General features: G+C 36.6%; 1 protein-coding gene across 2 annotated transcripts in view; it reads left to right on the top strand.

The window, feature by feature from the left end:
- Positions 1-16,606, top strand: part of LOC5568483 — a 45,945-nt gene that overhangs the window by 12,890 nt on the left and 16,449 nt on the right. For both annotated transcript variants that reach the window (XM_021840282.1, XM_001652268.2), the window contains exon 3: positions 13,192-13,724. In XM_021840282.1, coding sequence (XP_021695974.1) covers positions 13,469-13,724 — 256 coding nt within the window. In that variant the 5' untranslated portion in view covers positions 13,192-13,468. The remainder of the gene's footprint in view (positions 1-13,191; positions 13,725-16,606) is intronic.

The following is a 16,606-nucleotide window of genomic DNA, read 5'->3' as shown; positions in this document are numbered from 1 at the left end:
ATTCGCTTAATAGTATTCGCTCCTGTTCTTAAATAAATATGGTTAAAGAGCCAAGAATCAGCATTTTATACAGGGCATATTGACAATGATGTTTCATTTGGGCATGCTTGCATCACAGATAACACAGCGCAACAAAAATGACATTTTTGCGTGTCTCAAGGATCAAAATATGTGTCTCTAGTAGATTTGGGGTTGCTGAATCTGATGCCGTTCACAGAAATTTTCCAGCACGTCACAATTTTTAGCTACAGGTCGTCAAAGTTGTATAAAACATTGGTTTTATTGGTGTTTACCTAAAATTTGAAGCATATTTTATCAAACTTTTTTGTGATCTTATCCACCAAGCATGCAAAAGAGGACTTAAACTTTCGTTTTAGATATATTTTGTTTGTAATTTCACGATCGAATTTAGATTAAACCGATCTTTTTCAACATGCTTGCAGTCTCCATACAAAATTCTTCGTTTCTCTTATATGGCAAAATACAATACTTTTATAAACCATCAAAAAATAACTTTTCCGCACCAAAAATATTGTAAACTTTGGTGATAAGTATTGTTATACACATAAAGTTTGAATTCTGTGACAAATTATGCAAATATTTTGCCTTACAAGCTGGCAAACTTGCATGCAAGTTGGCTGAAATAGTCAATTTTTGCATTTTCAACAACCATTATCTTAAAAACTAGACGTGCTATGATATTTCTGTAAACGGCAATGGATTCAGCAACCCTTAATTGAGTAAATAGAGGTATTTTGATGTTGGAGACAAAAACGTGTTCCGCAGTGTAACAGATGTATATGCTAGAACAAAATTTTTCTGAAAACCTTTGTAAATATTCAAATTGAAACTCCTTACAATCACTAGCGCCGCCATACAGCGAATTGCGTCAATAAGTGGTAAATATCGGTATCTTGAAATATTTCATATTCACCACTCACATCGTCATGAAAACTTAGCGATGACAACGCCATCACGATGTTGCTACTTGTGTTGCCATTCAAAATGACCATTAATTGTATTACACAGTTTTACAATCGGACTTCAACGTCTGTTATCTGTGCTTGCATTCATCGTTGCTCTCTTTGCATTAATATTGAAAACTGATTAACTTTTCGAAAATCCGTTCAGTGTTGTACGATAATGGATCGCAACCCAGACAACCAAAATGTACGTATGTATAACGAAATCACCTGGAGGCTTTGCATGTGCAAAATTTCACTTATAAGATGTCGCGAAGAGGCCTTCTACGTACAAAAGTGGAGGCGGTATACGTGCATATATTATGTGATGAATAATAGCATACAATGTGAGTGTATAAATGTTCAACCGAACTAACTTGTGATCTTATGCGACTCAACTTATGATAACAAATGTTGATTTGACAGCTGCTACGGATTGATTCAACTTACTTCGTACGAGTGTAAGGAACGAAACAAAATGTACAATAGAACATAGAAAAAAAGCGTTTTATGCGAGGAAATTCAACAACAACACGGGAAATATCAATATCACACGTCACAAGCGTTCTATGGCTCTTCAAAAACTTCAACTACATCTCTATCAAGCACTGCCTCTGCCCCGACACAACTTCAGCTTTCTCTGTTCATATTAAGATATAACCATCTTTTTTAAGTCTATGCCATAGCTGCCACAGCTAGATTTTCGCTACTGAGTCGAACGTGTCCTATAAATCAGTAAACAGATTGACAATGAATTCTATTAAAACAAAGTAAATGGTTGCAGGTATATATAATGGAAGTCCTAGTGATGTTGATAGTTAAGTAATACTTATTCGGGATTTGTGTGAAGTTGTTAAAGACTTTGATAATCTTCGAACATTTGTGACATATAATAATCATGTTTTCCGTGTAGTAAAAGTCATGTTGTGGCTGAGAATGTAGAACAGGTAGGTAAAATTCTGATGGCAATACTCGGTGGAATACTAAACGTAGACGTAAACATCAAGAGTAGTACCAGATGTACAAAGAAGCAAATTTTATTAGGCAAAATAAATACGGCAGACTTAAGTGGGCTGGTCACTTAGTGTGAAAGTCGAAAAATAAGTTGTAAATAAATAATATTCAGTATTGAGTGATTCACGTTTATCGAACAAAACATATATATCATATTGAAATTTATTTCTTAGATTTAGTCTAGTCAACTAAGCTGACTGGTTTGAGCCATGTAATAACATACTTAAGCCACTCTGGTAAGTTAAGTCAGTTGTAAATATTTCTAGTTTTAACAACGGCAACAATTTTATACTAGATGCGAACAGTTTGGCCAACATTTTTGAACGTTTTTGTAGGTTTTTTTTCAGTGCTGTTACGTGATTTCAATATGGTTTATATCGACGTTTTTAGTCAAAAACGTCAAATCAAGATTTCTCGAGATTCCTCCTAGGGATTTTTTTAAAAATTGGCCAAGAGATGCATAATGACCTCAGAAATCGAGCCCTGTACTCAGATTTGATGGACAATTTTTTTACATAATAACGGTCTGTCGGGGCACCGTGCAGCAATTTATAATGACTTTAACCTAGAGAGTAGCACTAAAATATTCAAACAAATGATTTTCATCAAAAATGAGCTATCTAAATCCAAATCTAGGAAAGGGGCCTTCCTAAGCCGAGTGGTTAGAGTCCGCGGCTTCAAAGCATAGTCATGCTGAAGGTGTCTGGGTTCGATTCCCGGTCGGTCCAGGATCTTTTCGTAATGGAAATTTCCTTGACTTCCCTGGGCATAAAGTATCATCGTACCTGCCACACGATATACGAATGCGAAAATGGCAATTCAGGCAAAGAAAGCTCTCAGTTAATAACTGTGGAAGTGCTCATTTGGAACACTAATCTGAGTAGCCGGCTCTGTCCCAGTGGGGACGTTTAGGCCAAGAAGAAGAAGAAGAGCTATCTAAAATTACGTTATTGTTTGAAAAGGAGAGAAATGTTTACTTTTTCTTATTTCTTTTTATTTTATTTTGGAATTGTAATTTCCAAATTGAAAAAAGACAGAGATGAAATTTGAAAAGCATCATGAGAACCATTACTTTTCTCTTTTTATCGAACTTTATTTGTTATGTTTACCAAATTTAGTAGTTTTGGTAAACAATTCCATCCCTTTAATTGCCATGCATAACAATGATTGATTATTGGTCAAATAGCCTATTTAGCACACAGCTATTCAGAGTTTCCGGTTCGAATCACGCCGTTGAAGGATTTTTCGTTATGGAAATTTTCTAGATTGGTTGAGATATACAGTCGAAGCTCGTTATAACGACAACTTTTATTGCGACAAATCTCTCTATAACAACATTTCCAATGGGCCCTTCAAATTCCCATATTAAGTTCAACTTTCATAGCGACATTTTTCTGTTTCGACCGTTCTCTATTACGACATTAGTGTTATATTCAATAGTCACTCAATACAACGACATTCGTTTAGCTATTTTAGTACATATTATGATCGTTTTATTCCTCCATGCAACGACATCCAACCTCTTTATAACGACGATATTATGGCGACATCTCCGTATACCGACGGTCCCTTGCGATGTCGCTATAACGAGCTTCGACTGTACAATCTTTTTTGAACTGTGGAAGTGCCATTGCACAGTGGTCCAGGAATCAGTTTTACGCGGAAAGATGCATTTTGAGCTTTAGAATGAAACATTAGACAAAAACAGTCTTCTACAAAGTTGTTTGTATTAGTTAAGCCCTTTGTTTGGTTTTATTGAAAATTAGGGTGGACCACATTTTCATAGAAATTGTGTAACTAACTTTCTTATTTGTAGAAATTATATTATATATGCTTCAGCAAAGTTATAGACCATTCAATTTCAAGCAACTTTACCAAAAAAAGTTTTTTTGTATCTCTTAAATTGATCGATTTAGAGCTTTTTTCCTGCAGTGACATAGGGTGGTCCGAACAAAACTGGTTTTCTGGCTCTAGAGTTTTCAATTCAAATTTCTCATCAAAGTAGTCTATGAAACACTTTTAGAGCTTTAAAAAATGCGTAATTTGGTGAGTGAAGAAACTCGCTATCTCCTTTCGTTTAGGAGTTATTGTTGTTTTTCTCTCAAAAACATGCCTACTTTGATTGTGAATATCTCTGATTGGGGCAAACATAAAAAATATCTTTTGACGGCATTGAAGAGACAAAATAAAATTGTATATTATATCAAAAAATTAAAGATGTGTTATTTTTGGAACATTAAACTTAGACGCAGGCTCTATCTCATTTTAGCCAAAATTCCAGAAAGAAGAATTTTTGTTAGGTAAACAGGAAGGATGTTTCTTCTATTCTGTATTGATTGAGCTAATGAAGGAGACATTTTTTAAAGAGAAAACTTATCATTTCACATCTATCCTTGTTTGAGCAAACTTTTATCTAAATACCCATAAGGAGCCGTCTATTAATTACGTAAAGATTTATGAAAGAAAAGGGACTTACACCTTTTTAAAACATTTGTTCAGGGTTGATATGAAGTACCATTGAAATTTTACAGAAGTTTTATTTTAGGCAAGATACAATGATGGTAATCCAGGTTTCCATCATTGTACAGGGGATAGGAAAAATGATTGAGATAGGCAAAATTTTGCCCAATTTCAAGTGATCATAACTCTATGACAAATGGATGAAATTGGATGCATCCGAAAGCAGTCGACGGCAAATTTGGTCAAGTTCCAGGAACTTGGTTGGCCATCCATATTGACCACCGGACCTCAGAAAATCCGGAGCATCTCCGGTTATAGAGTTATGATCACTTGAAATTGGGCAAAATTTTGCCTATCTCAATCATTCTGCCTATCCCCTGTATTTGTCTTGGGATAAAACTTCTGTAGAGTTTCAATGGTACTATTAACCCTAGCTGTACCTATGTTTCTCTCCCGTTCTAATATCCCCTCAAAACGAGCAAAATTATTCATATGTATTTAATAAATCCGATAAAAATAACAACAAAAAGTACACAGAAAACCACAGCATCATCATCGACATGGTCGCCGTCTTTAGTCGTCGTCATCATCCCCGCATACCGCATCTTCTTCAACTGATGATGGTGTGTCCCGTAAGCACCCTAAGCGATTAACACTCGAGATTGGTTGGTTCCATTCGATTCGTTTGAAGGCAGCACGAAAAACAAGTCCACCTCACCCAAAGGAGACAAGACTCCCGGGGACTAGAGGCCCCATCATTACAATTGAACCGAGATGGGGGAGAAAAAATAGCAGTCAAACGCACCGAGAGTTTAAGCTATTCGATTGACGCTGAATGCCTTCCCGAGCAGAATTTGATTTTAATATTTATCAAAATTATTTTTGATAGCCATTTCCTAGATTTGGTCAGTTCATTTGAACATAACTAAAAAAAAAACATTTTGGTTTAATTTAATAATGGAGGAGTTAAATATTACCCAACAAGAAACCATTTTAAACTCGTTTTATAATTTAAACAACAGATACCGTTTAAGTAGATGAAAAACTCAAATTCAGTACTATATCATTTAATTCCATTAGAATTGTATCCTTTGACACATACGCGTATTTCGACCTCAACTGTAAGGCCGTCTTCAGTGTCGTGTACTAGAGTCAAGTCTAGTACATGACACTGAAGACGGCCTAACAGTTGAGGTCGAAATACGCGTATGTCTCAAAGGATACAAACTCTAGTGGAATTAAATGGTATAGTACTGAATTCGGTATTTTCATCTCCTTATAGGTATTCCACTGAACAGCTCGAAGATTTATTTTCGCCATTTTTTTTTTGTAATGACTTAAAAGTTACTTATTTTGAAATTATTGTTATAAGTATCAAATATCTAAATAAGTTTTCAGTTTGATACAGCGCTAACAAAACTTGTTATTCTGCTTATTTCCATACAAAATTTTGATCGGGTGGGATTGGTGGGATGATTCGAGAGCGCGCACATGGATTGGGTGAGATGGGGTCGGTCGTGCGCGCGCATTGGCCACAAAGAAACGAAGAGCGTTTATGACTTGTTAAACATAGAGAGTAAATGAAGTAATAATAATAATAGTCGTGCGATGGTGGCTGCTAAATGTGACGGGCGAATTTCGATGATCGCATAACGATCCGCGCCCGTATGATCATCGATGGTGATTAGTGGTGTGAAATACGGCTCGCAATGGGGTTTAGCTATGCGCGTGTGTACGTGCGCAAGTACCAGCGGCGAGTTGCGGCCAATAATGTGGTGGAGTGATTTTTTTGCGTTAGTTAATTTAGGCAGCGAATCTTAGTTTGGAGTCTGGATGACGAAAGGTTAGATTTCAAACGATTTGTTTGTACAGAGTATCCCACTCCCCTCAATATTTGTATTCGATAATTTTGTGTGACGCAATTTCCGCTTTATCATCGAAATTGTTTTACTGTAGTGACCTAACGTAGTGACGAGAGGGCCATTTAGATTTTTGTTACACTCTGGACTTGAAAAGAAAACACAGAATTTATGTTTAATGATAGTTAAACAAAAAGGCCTTCCTTAGCCGAGTGGTTAGAGTCCGCGGCTACAAAGCAAAGTCATGCTGAAGGTGCCAGGGTTCGATTCCCGGTCGGTTCAGGATCTTTTCGTAATGGAAATTTCCTTGACTTCCCTGGGCATGAAGTATCATCGTACCTGCCACACGATATACGAATGAGAAAATGGCAACTTTGGCAAAATATGCTTAGTTATATAGAAGTGAACACTTAGCTGAGGAGCAGGCTCTGTCCCAGTGGGGACGTAATATCAATAAGAAGAAGAAGAAGTTCTGATTCGCTAATTGTTGAACAGCTCTTGTTGTGACGTTTAACAATTGGACTAACCTTATTTGTAAGGACTGTTGGAACTCCAAAAAAAAAAAAATGTTGAAATTCCAAAGGAATTGAAGACAAAGGCTAGAAAAATTGAATTTTGTATCATTTCGAAACACAAGTACTTGATTGGGATCTCAATCAACCATATATCTTTTCATTTAAGTCACTTAAATTTCTATTGTGCTCTAAGGTGCAAGTATTTGGCACTCGAAACCCCACAATTAGCCTCCAATCCCAACAAAAAAGAGACCATCGTTTAACCATCTTCTCGCATATCAACCCGTAATTGCCGCAATCATCGCATCGATTTTACTAGACGGGCCATCATTTTCATAACGGGCAGTCAATATGTTTTCACGCTCATCACCTTCTACGCCCTCCTTCTCCCTTCTCGCCACCAACGAATGATCATTCATGGACTGCAGCAACGCATCGCAACTTTCCGCGGGTGCTGGCTGCTCGGGTAGTAACGAGTTCATCTGCCCAGATTTTCAGTAAGTGCTAAACGGTGGCAAAAACTCCCGGCGCATCCATAGTTTAGCAGCTCAATTAATTACAGATCGTTGAACACACTACTGACTGCCGAATATACACGCACATTTGCTAATTGATAGTCTTAGGCGCATCTTTGGGCATCGCTCTTTTTTTTCTCTTCTCTGTTCCGACCAGGCTTTTATGATCGTTTCAATTGCCTTCCCATTTTCCGCGCTCGCACACACCGATCCACCCATTGCAGATCGGATAAGGGTATGCAACATGCATTTTTTCATGTCGATACGATACGAAACGATACATTGAATTTATAGCAGGGAGGGAACGAAACGAAATATGAAAGTTCTACCAACATAGAAACTCAAAGTTCGATATAAGCAGTACATGTCCAGTAAAGTCATATCAATAAGATGAATGAATGTTTGAGTTCAACGGGTGCTCTTCGTTTAGTTATTTGTTGCGTTGAAAATCTGTACTATAATTAAAACTATCTATATATACAACTGCTAACGTTTGTAGATCTCAAGGCATTTAGTGCATGGAGTCTTTGTAGGGTTAAGAACCTCGGTTTTAATTAAATCGAGGTATATTATTTACGAGAACGGTTGAGGGTTTGTATCATAACTAAAAACTCTTAATAGACCACTGCATATGTTTGTAGATCCTGAAGCCTACATTCGATGAAGTCCTTGGAGGACCTTTAAACTCCGTATAAATTAATACATAACTTTCGTTTAGTTATATTAAGAGTTAAGAGTCTTTTGGCCTTCATTCCATGGAATACATGGAGGACCTATAACATCGGTACTTACTTAATACTGGAAGGACAATAATTTTTTGCTATTGCGTTGAATCTACACCGAATAAAGAAGCCTTCTCCATTGAACCAAAGCCTGGGCCAATCGCCTCCAGTCGCCCGGAACGTTGAGCGACCTTAAATCCTCCTCAACTGCAAAAATCATCAGGTGCGCGATCTAAAAGCGTAAAAAGCCCTATTCGCAGCTGCAATACGCCTTTTTACCTCGCGGTAACATCATTATTGCATGCCACTAGAGTTCCAAGGTACACAAATTCTTTAACTATTTAAAAAAAAATATCACTAACTAACACCACCTCACTACCAGCGACCATATATTTTGTCTGTGTGGTATTAATAATGTGCCTAATTCGTGTTCTCTCTGCTGTAAAAGGTACGTATGCCTCTTCCGCAGCTCGGCGATCAATCCTGATTATGTCAATATCGTCCGCAAAACCCAGGAGCATATACGAACGTGTGATGATTGCCGTTCTTATGCACGCATGCTTTCCTTATTGCTTTTTCTAACGCTATGTTGAACAATAGATTTGAAAGTGCATCGCCCTGATTCAATTCATCTAAGATAACGAAGTATTTTGAAATCTCATCCGCAACCCGTATACTTGATTTCGATCCTTCCAACGTTGCACGAATCAGTCTAATCAGTTTCGTCGGAATACCATGCTCTATCATTATTTACCATAACTCGTTTCTTTTCAATCGTACGACGCCTTGAAATCAATGAGCAGATGAAAAGTTTGCAAGTTATACTGCCGGAATTTATCGAGGATCTGTCGCAGGGTAAATTTTTGATCCGACGTCGATCGACACTCACGAAAACCAGCATGGTATTCGCCGACGAATGACTCTTCAAGCAGTCTCAATCTTTTGAACAGTATACGTGACATTATTTTGTACGCCGGATTGAGGAGTTTTATTCCTCGGTAATTGGCGCACTCCAATCTATGCCTATTTTTGAAGAGAATGAAATCATCAATCTAGCTAGCCGGCAGTTCTTCTTCCTCCGATATCCTTAGCAGTATATGATGAATTATTCTATGCAGCTGCTCACTACCGTGCTTGAGAAGCTCGGCCGGGAGTTCACCCTTCTCAACAACCTTGTTGTTCTTCAGCTCCTTAATCGCCTTGTTCACCTCATCTAGTGATGGAGGATCCACAGCTTGACCATCGGTAACATCGGTACTTATCCAAAAAATAACCAGTTCATTTTTATGACTGGTTAAAGACCATACAAAAATTGTTTTTCACACCAATAGATTGAAGGTGTTTTCGGATAAGCTAGAACACCTATTGTACTCATTAAGTTACACAACCAGGTTTGTTCTGACTATTACGGCCTACCAGCCCATTGATGATCAAAAAAAATTGAAGTTTATAGACACAAGTGTCAGTGGTTAACGCGGATAATGGTGACGCGTCCTGTCTAGCGTACTGGGGAGTCGTGGAATCGAAGCTCACCAGAAAGATTCCATTATTTTTCATAATTTTGCATCTAAATTTGTCCAATCTCTTGAACTTCAAAAGGCAAAACCTCTGCTTACGAACCAAACTGGTTTGTATCAAAATATCTTAATTTGATTACAAAAAAGCCTGGAGGTTTGCAATGCTCCAATTGGCAATCTGCCCCAATTAAAAAAATAGAGTAATTAATATTAGTTTTGTCATGTTTAGCTCTTTTACGTACTCAAACCCTCTGAGTAATATCTTAGTAAAGAGAGTGAAAAAAGTAGATTTAAAAATTGTAACTTGCTCCGCCCTTATTGCTTATCTTTTGTGATACGCATATCTCGACTACCACTTGCAGCCTTCTTCAGTGAGTAAATGCGAGTAACTGACACTCAAGAAAAATGTAAGTAGGTATATTTGTCTGTAAGATGCACTGTCCATAAAAGCACAACTGTCCCTTATGGATTTTCGAACCAACACGTTTTTTCGTCGCAACACCTATGTTTTAATATGTATTTTACTATGCACATAAAAATTTACACACTTTGTTTGAAAATGTTGTGGAAAAATATGAAATTTGTGCAGTCCCATATTGAAAAATAAAGGCATAACAGTCTCTATATGAACTTTCAACCGAAATAGCAACTGCGAAACATGAATTGTGCTCAAGTTTAAATTTTTTGATGATCATTTGAAACAAAATGAGTTACTTGTGAGGTTGTGCTGAATAAATATGGCAAGAAGAAATGTACTAGAAAATCATGAACATTTGTATGAGAAGTCAAACTTCAAACTTTGAGCGGTGTTTTCTCAATGCCTACTTTTTCAATATAAGACAGTTATGCCTTTATGGGCTGTGCAAGTAGGTTTATTTTTTTCTAAAACCATTTATTTCAATTCAAAGAATACAACCTTTAAGAATCAACATTTAAGAATCAAGTTCGACATATCATTGCAAATACACCGTGGTCAATATATTCTCATACACTTTTACTTTACTTTGGTGTAATTTTACTGGTTGTAGGATAAGCCTAAGTTTGAGTATTTCATTGTAATCTGGTAGTATTAGACTAACGTAGAATAGCTTGATTGGTGAAGTAGAAAAATGAACTGCTATGGTATGTGATGAAATGTCAATTGAAGTCCTGTTTTGTACTTAAAATGAATTTTTGATCATATTGGTCTGATTTATAAAGTAAAAATCAGAGCATTCGCAAACAATATCCAGAATCTTCAATTTAATCATATTGCGTTGTAAATAGGTAAATATTGATAAAATTTGATAAAAAGATGTGCGATAACGGCAGGACGAATATGGCTCTGCCTATGACCGTGCCGCTGGAAACAATTTTCCTTAAGTCTTGAGTTATTAAAATAAGTCGAGTCTAGTACACGACACTAGAGACGGCCTTACAGTTGACGTCGAAATACGCGTTTCTGTCAAAGGATACAAACTCTAGTGGAATTAAATGGTATAGTACTAAATTCGGGTTTTTCATGTACTTATTATTATAAGTTTATAATTGAAAAATTTCCAAAATATTTCATGTAGTAAATCAGTATTATAACGCATTTCAAAAAATATAATCACCAATTATGTCAGTTAGACAAGCGCGTAGTAATGTTACCTCGAATTTGTATGAGAATATATTGAACACGGTGTAGTAGTTTGGTCCCGGATTTGCAAGTGTTTACATGCCAATTATTAATGTTTCATAAAAACCGAAAATCAACTTTCGGTTGAATAAAAAATTATAGCACCATTATAAATAAACCGTTATGCAATCATCTGCAATAATAAATAAATGAAAGTACTCAAGACATAATACCAAAAAAGCCAGATTTTCTTCTAAAAACTATTAAAAATTTCTAAATTTCCAGTGGGGTTCCGAAGAGGATTTCATGGGCAGCTCAGTAAACGCACTGGAAAGAAAAATATAGCATTAGAGAAGTCTTAAATTGCAAAAAAAATAGTTCTTTTTTGTCTAATTGAATCATTTAATACGATATATCTATCAATTTTATTACATTAAACCGAAATGCCGATTTTCACATTAAAAATTGAAAGCATCAAAAACGATTAGGGAAACTTTGGGAATAAATGACGTAGAAAAATGTTAATTATCCTCTCTATCAGCAGCTTCATTTTTTACGATCAAAAACATCAAATCGTGATAACTTTTGTGATTCTCAATATTTTTGCATTCACTAATTTATGATCTGGTTTTAAAGATATTTCGATGTTCCTTGGGGACTGACATTCTTCTTATAAAATGTCTTCGGCGGCCATTTTGTTTTTGGTTAATTTATCAAAAATAAAATGTGGAATATACAACACCAAGTAATAAGGGGCTAGTCTGAAAAAATCTAACAATTCGGTTAAGTATTCTTGGAGAAATCTGAAAATTACGATATTATGATTTTTAAAGTTTTCGAGAGTTTTATTTGGCCAGCGTTGTACTCAAATTGCTTATTTTTTCGCATAAAACTGTCATTAATATATTGTTCCGAAGAGTGAATATCCTAAAACGATAAAAAAAATCCGTAGCCTGAAAAGTTAACGCGAGTTATGGCAACGCATCGGTCCCCCAATAAAATATGGAATATCTCCGGATACAGATGACCAATGATGATCAATACTTGTAAATCATAAACTTGTAAAAAATGGTGAAACAAAAAAGTTATTGTGATTTGATTTTTTTTTATTTGCGGTAAAAAATAAGCTGCTAGTAGAGGGTAGTTGCTTAAAAAGCATCGATATAATTCAAATTATGCCACAAAAATCCAAACTGAAACCAGACATAGAACTGCATAGTTTCTGCTACACACATGATCATTCGAAAAAAAAACTGGATTTTGCCACGAAAAATCTGGTTAGAACTGGGTGGAGCGTTATATCCCACTGTTTAAAAACAAAAAAACATTGACAATGGTTTCACCTCTCTCGAATTTAATTTGTTAGATATGATTGCCTCAATCCAACAACTTTTTTAGTAATTGCGAGCTTCCCTGTAATCCAATCTAACAAGATAATATCTTATATATTATATAGTTAAATTTCGTTTTATTCCGTTTGTGGAAGCAAATCTCGAGTTTTAGTGAACCGATGAAGCTGAAAATTTATCGGGTTGTGCACTACATATATAGAATGATAGTGATACATTTTCGCATCGATATATCGAGTGGTTCTTGGGATTTGCTTCTTGAAATGGATAGGGTGATTATGATGACGTCCCGTGCGGCCTTAATGGTTGAGTAAAAACTTTGCCTCGTAGTCATAGGGTTCTGATGGGTTTGACGGAATCATTCGAAATATCGCATACCCTTACTATCGTCTATCGATCCAATTGCGGCCCATTCAAATCGAGTTTTTTTTTTGGGGCCTTGTCTGTCTACCTTTCTCGCTTTGTTTCTCCTTCCACCAGCCAATAGGATCGGATCTAAGCAATTTTCGACAGTGTTTAATCCATGACATAAATCCCCAAACAACATTATCATCATAATCATGATCATCATCGGCAGCACAGACTGTCTACCACCACGCTGGCTAGCGATGAACATGCAAAGTGGGAAAAAGTAGTTCATTTTTCCTTTTTTTCTTCTCACTTTTTATCACCGAATAGGCTGTTTTCCACAAAATGTGATCCCAATCGGCTTCCGACTCAAAGGAACATAGTCATTTGATGAGCAGGTAGCAGCATCGGAGTAAACGACCAAAGAGCACCAAATAGCATCGATCAAAGCAGGAGAAGAGAAAGAAGCTAAAAGAAGAAACGGAAGAAGAGAGTGAGGTTGAAAACAAACCGAATTAGTCGGTCGGCCCGAAGAGTGGCGGAGTTTTGTTACACCCCAAAGGTAGACAGAAAAGCCATCAATCTGGAGTCGCAAACGATCGTCGACATGCTGCAAAGCACGTTGGGGTCGGCTCAACGGTTTAAAAAGCGGGAGCGGACGCAGAACTGGGCGTACGAGGAGAAGCACTTTCTGCTGGAGCTATGCCGGAAGGATATGCACATTATCGAGAATAAACGGCTGGACAGTGCGCTCACCTCGCTGAAGAACCGGGCCTGGAAGATCATCCACCAGCAGTTTGCGATCGCGTTCGGCACGGACCGGAACTGCAACCGGCTGAAGGAGCAGTGGCGGCGGATGAAAGGTGAGTGTCAGCAAGGATGGTAATGAACTGATTACATGGATGAGTGTATTCCCTCGAAAGATACGCTATTTCCATGATCTGATCATGACGAAACTGTTTTTTAAGCTTCTTAATCAAAAATAGTAAGACAATATCTTTCCTTATTCTAAAGTCAACATTTATGATTGATATTGAAAGGAAGGGTTTCCTGATGATTTTTATGGATAGGGTGAATGTTTTTTTAGGCAAAACAGAACGTTATGATATTTGATTCGATTGGCTTCTATAATGTAGAAGTGTAAAGTAATGAAGCACACGCCTTTCATTATACAAGAGTGTGGCAGTATGTAAATTGATTAGATGGTGAAACCGAGCGATAGAAGCATTCGAATAGCACGTTTTTCAACCAGCATTTTGAAACGAGTGAAATTCCTCGCTCTCATTACTCCTGTAATAGCTTCTTCTCTTCTTCTTGGCATTACGTCCTCACTGGGACAGAACGTGCTTCTCAGCTTAGTGTTTTTTTATGGTCATTTCCGCAGCTATTAACTGAAAGCTTTCTTTCCGCATTTTTGCATCCGTATATCGTGTGGCTGGTACGATGATACTCTATGCCCATGGAAGTCAAGGAAATTTCCATTACGAAAAGATCCTGAACCGACCGGGAATCGAACTCCGGCACCTTCAGCATGGCTTTGCTTTGTAGCCGTGGACTTCAACCACTCGGCTAAGGCTGTGATAGCTCTGAATGCAATTATTCAAACTGCGTTGATTATTCACGATATTTCAATTTTTCGTACAATAAAATTTAGATATTTAATATCTGTTTCACAGTTGATCAGCCGTCAATGAAGCCGGCTTGATGATTCTCCTCGAATTCCTCTACTATAGGTAACAGACGATGGAAGATGATTTGGGATAACATTCCTGGCCCATCTGGATCTTTGCCCCGATACCATCTTTGCCAGTTGCTCAGCTGTTGAGTGACATCTTTAATCTTCCTTATAGTATGAGCTGATTAGTTTACGTCGTCCGCAGTACTGACGCAGACGTTACCTCCATTGTATTGATTCTTACTGCCGGCGCTCTGAACGGTACTTCAGGTGTTCATCATAGTACTGCTTCCACCTTTCGATCACCTCACGTTCGTCTTCAAGACGCTCCCATACTTTCCTTTGTACATCTTGTTTGTTGGCACGAAGCAGTAAGCAAAAGTTTTCGAAAAGCATAGATACACAATACAATTTAATCGTTCCATAAGCTGTATTTACAGTATGAAGTTAATAATAAATAAAATATGTGGGGGCAATATAAACATACGGGGCAATTGGGCCATCCCTGATTTTACCTCAAAAACAGTGTTTTATTGCCTAGTGTCATTATGATCTGCTAGAGGATGCTTCAAATAGCCACCACAATAAAAACCGTAAGAATTTTCGGTTACATACTCAAAATATTCACATAAATGTACAAAATTGACGTCTCTTGTCATAAAAAGCTTATAATTTTGGCAGTTTTCAATTCATGCTATGAACCTATGCACGAGTTCATTACTTGACGTTTAAGCGGTGCCGTGTTATTTATGTAACCATGGAAACCAGTGAATTCGGCACCGCTCAAACGTCAAATTAGTGAACTCGTGCATCGGTCCATAAGACAATTAGGGTAACCGTCCTATTATGGAGGACTTAAGCACGGTGTTGAAATTTAAATCGTATTTTAGTGTCCAAAACCTAAATATTATAATATTTTACAATGCGAAGTGTTAAAACTATCCTTTATCTGGAGTATAGTGAAGTAAAAAAGTAAAATTGGGAATCAAACATACATTTTTTAAACATAAATCTGAAGCTCTTCCTCTGTCCTATTATTGCGGTATTTCGTCCTATTATTGCGGTAGTGCCGTCCTATTATTGCGGTATACCAGAAATCATAGATTTTATTTCATTCAGTATACATTCAATGTCACACAATGTTCTAGCATTAAAACTATGATCCCTCCATGTTAATGACACTGCACGGTACTGTCAATTTGTGTAACTTTGGACATATCTATAAAGAAAACTAATTCATTACTTTATGTCACGATCCGAAAACAAACCAACAGAATCGAATGATTTTCTGGTTGTTTCGTCTCCTCTTCCGTCGTAGCTGGACAATGTTAATGTAAATAGACAAGGTTCTTCCATCTGAGACCACTAGCCGCTATATAAGAAATGTATGTTTTGACTTAAGTATAACCACAATTAAAAATATTTTTTCACTAGATTTCATAAATCCAATGCAATTTTAAAAGATTGCTTCCTTGCGATCATCTTTTATCTTAGTTTTTCATCGCATTTTTGGAATTTGATACGAATTTCAATCAGTTTACGTGATTTTTCGGTAAAACATCGTGTTGATTTGCATTATATTTGTAATTAAGAGTAACTATAGGGTAAAGATAAACATAAATCTTTTGTTTGACTAAATAAATGTATGAATACACAAAATTACGTCACAAAATAGTATCCCAATAATATAACTAACGCTTCCAGCAATTACATTTAAAATGACTATTGAAGTATCGAATTTTTTAATGTGAGTTACAGATACCGCAATAATAGGCAAAAAGCTATTTTCATTGTCCTATTATTGTGGTATATGCTTGTACACAAAAATATAGAAATTTTATTTAAAATTCAATATGTATCATGTAACTACATCCATACTGAACTGATATACGCGCTGCATATGATTGTTTTGGTTCTAAACTTAAAAATTTACGCTTATGAAAACCCGTCCGTAGATAGAGGGACTGGTTAACAATATAGGCTTTTCTTGATGCATCATTTAAAACTGTTCTTCCAAAGATCAAAATCGTTTAATTTTCAAAGCATTTATCTGGTACAGCTTGGGAATAC

This window comes from Aedes aegypti, chromosome 2, assembly GCF_002204515.2.
Source record: "Aedes aegypti strain LVP_AGWG chromosome 2, AaegL5.0 Primary Assembly, whole genome shotgun sequence".
NCBI classification, from domain to species: Eukaryota; Metazoa; Arthropoda; class Insecta; order Diptera; family Culicidae; genus Aedes; species Aedes aegypti.
This window is presented reverse-complemented; position numbering and strand designations above follow the sequence as displayed.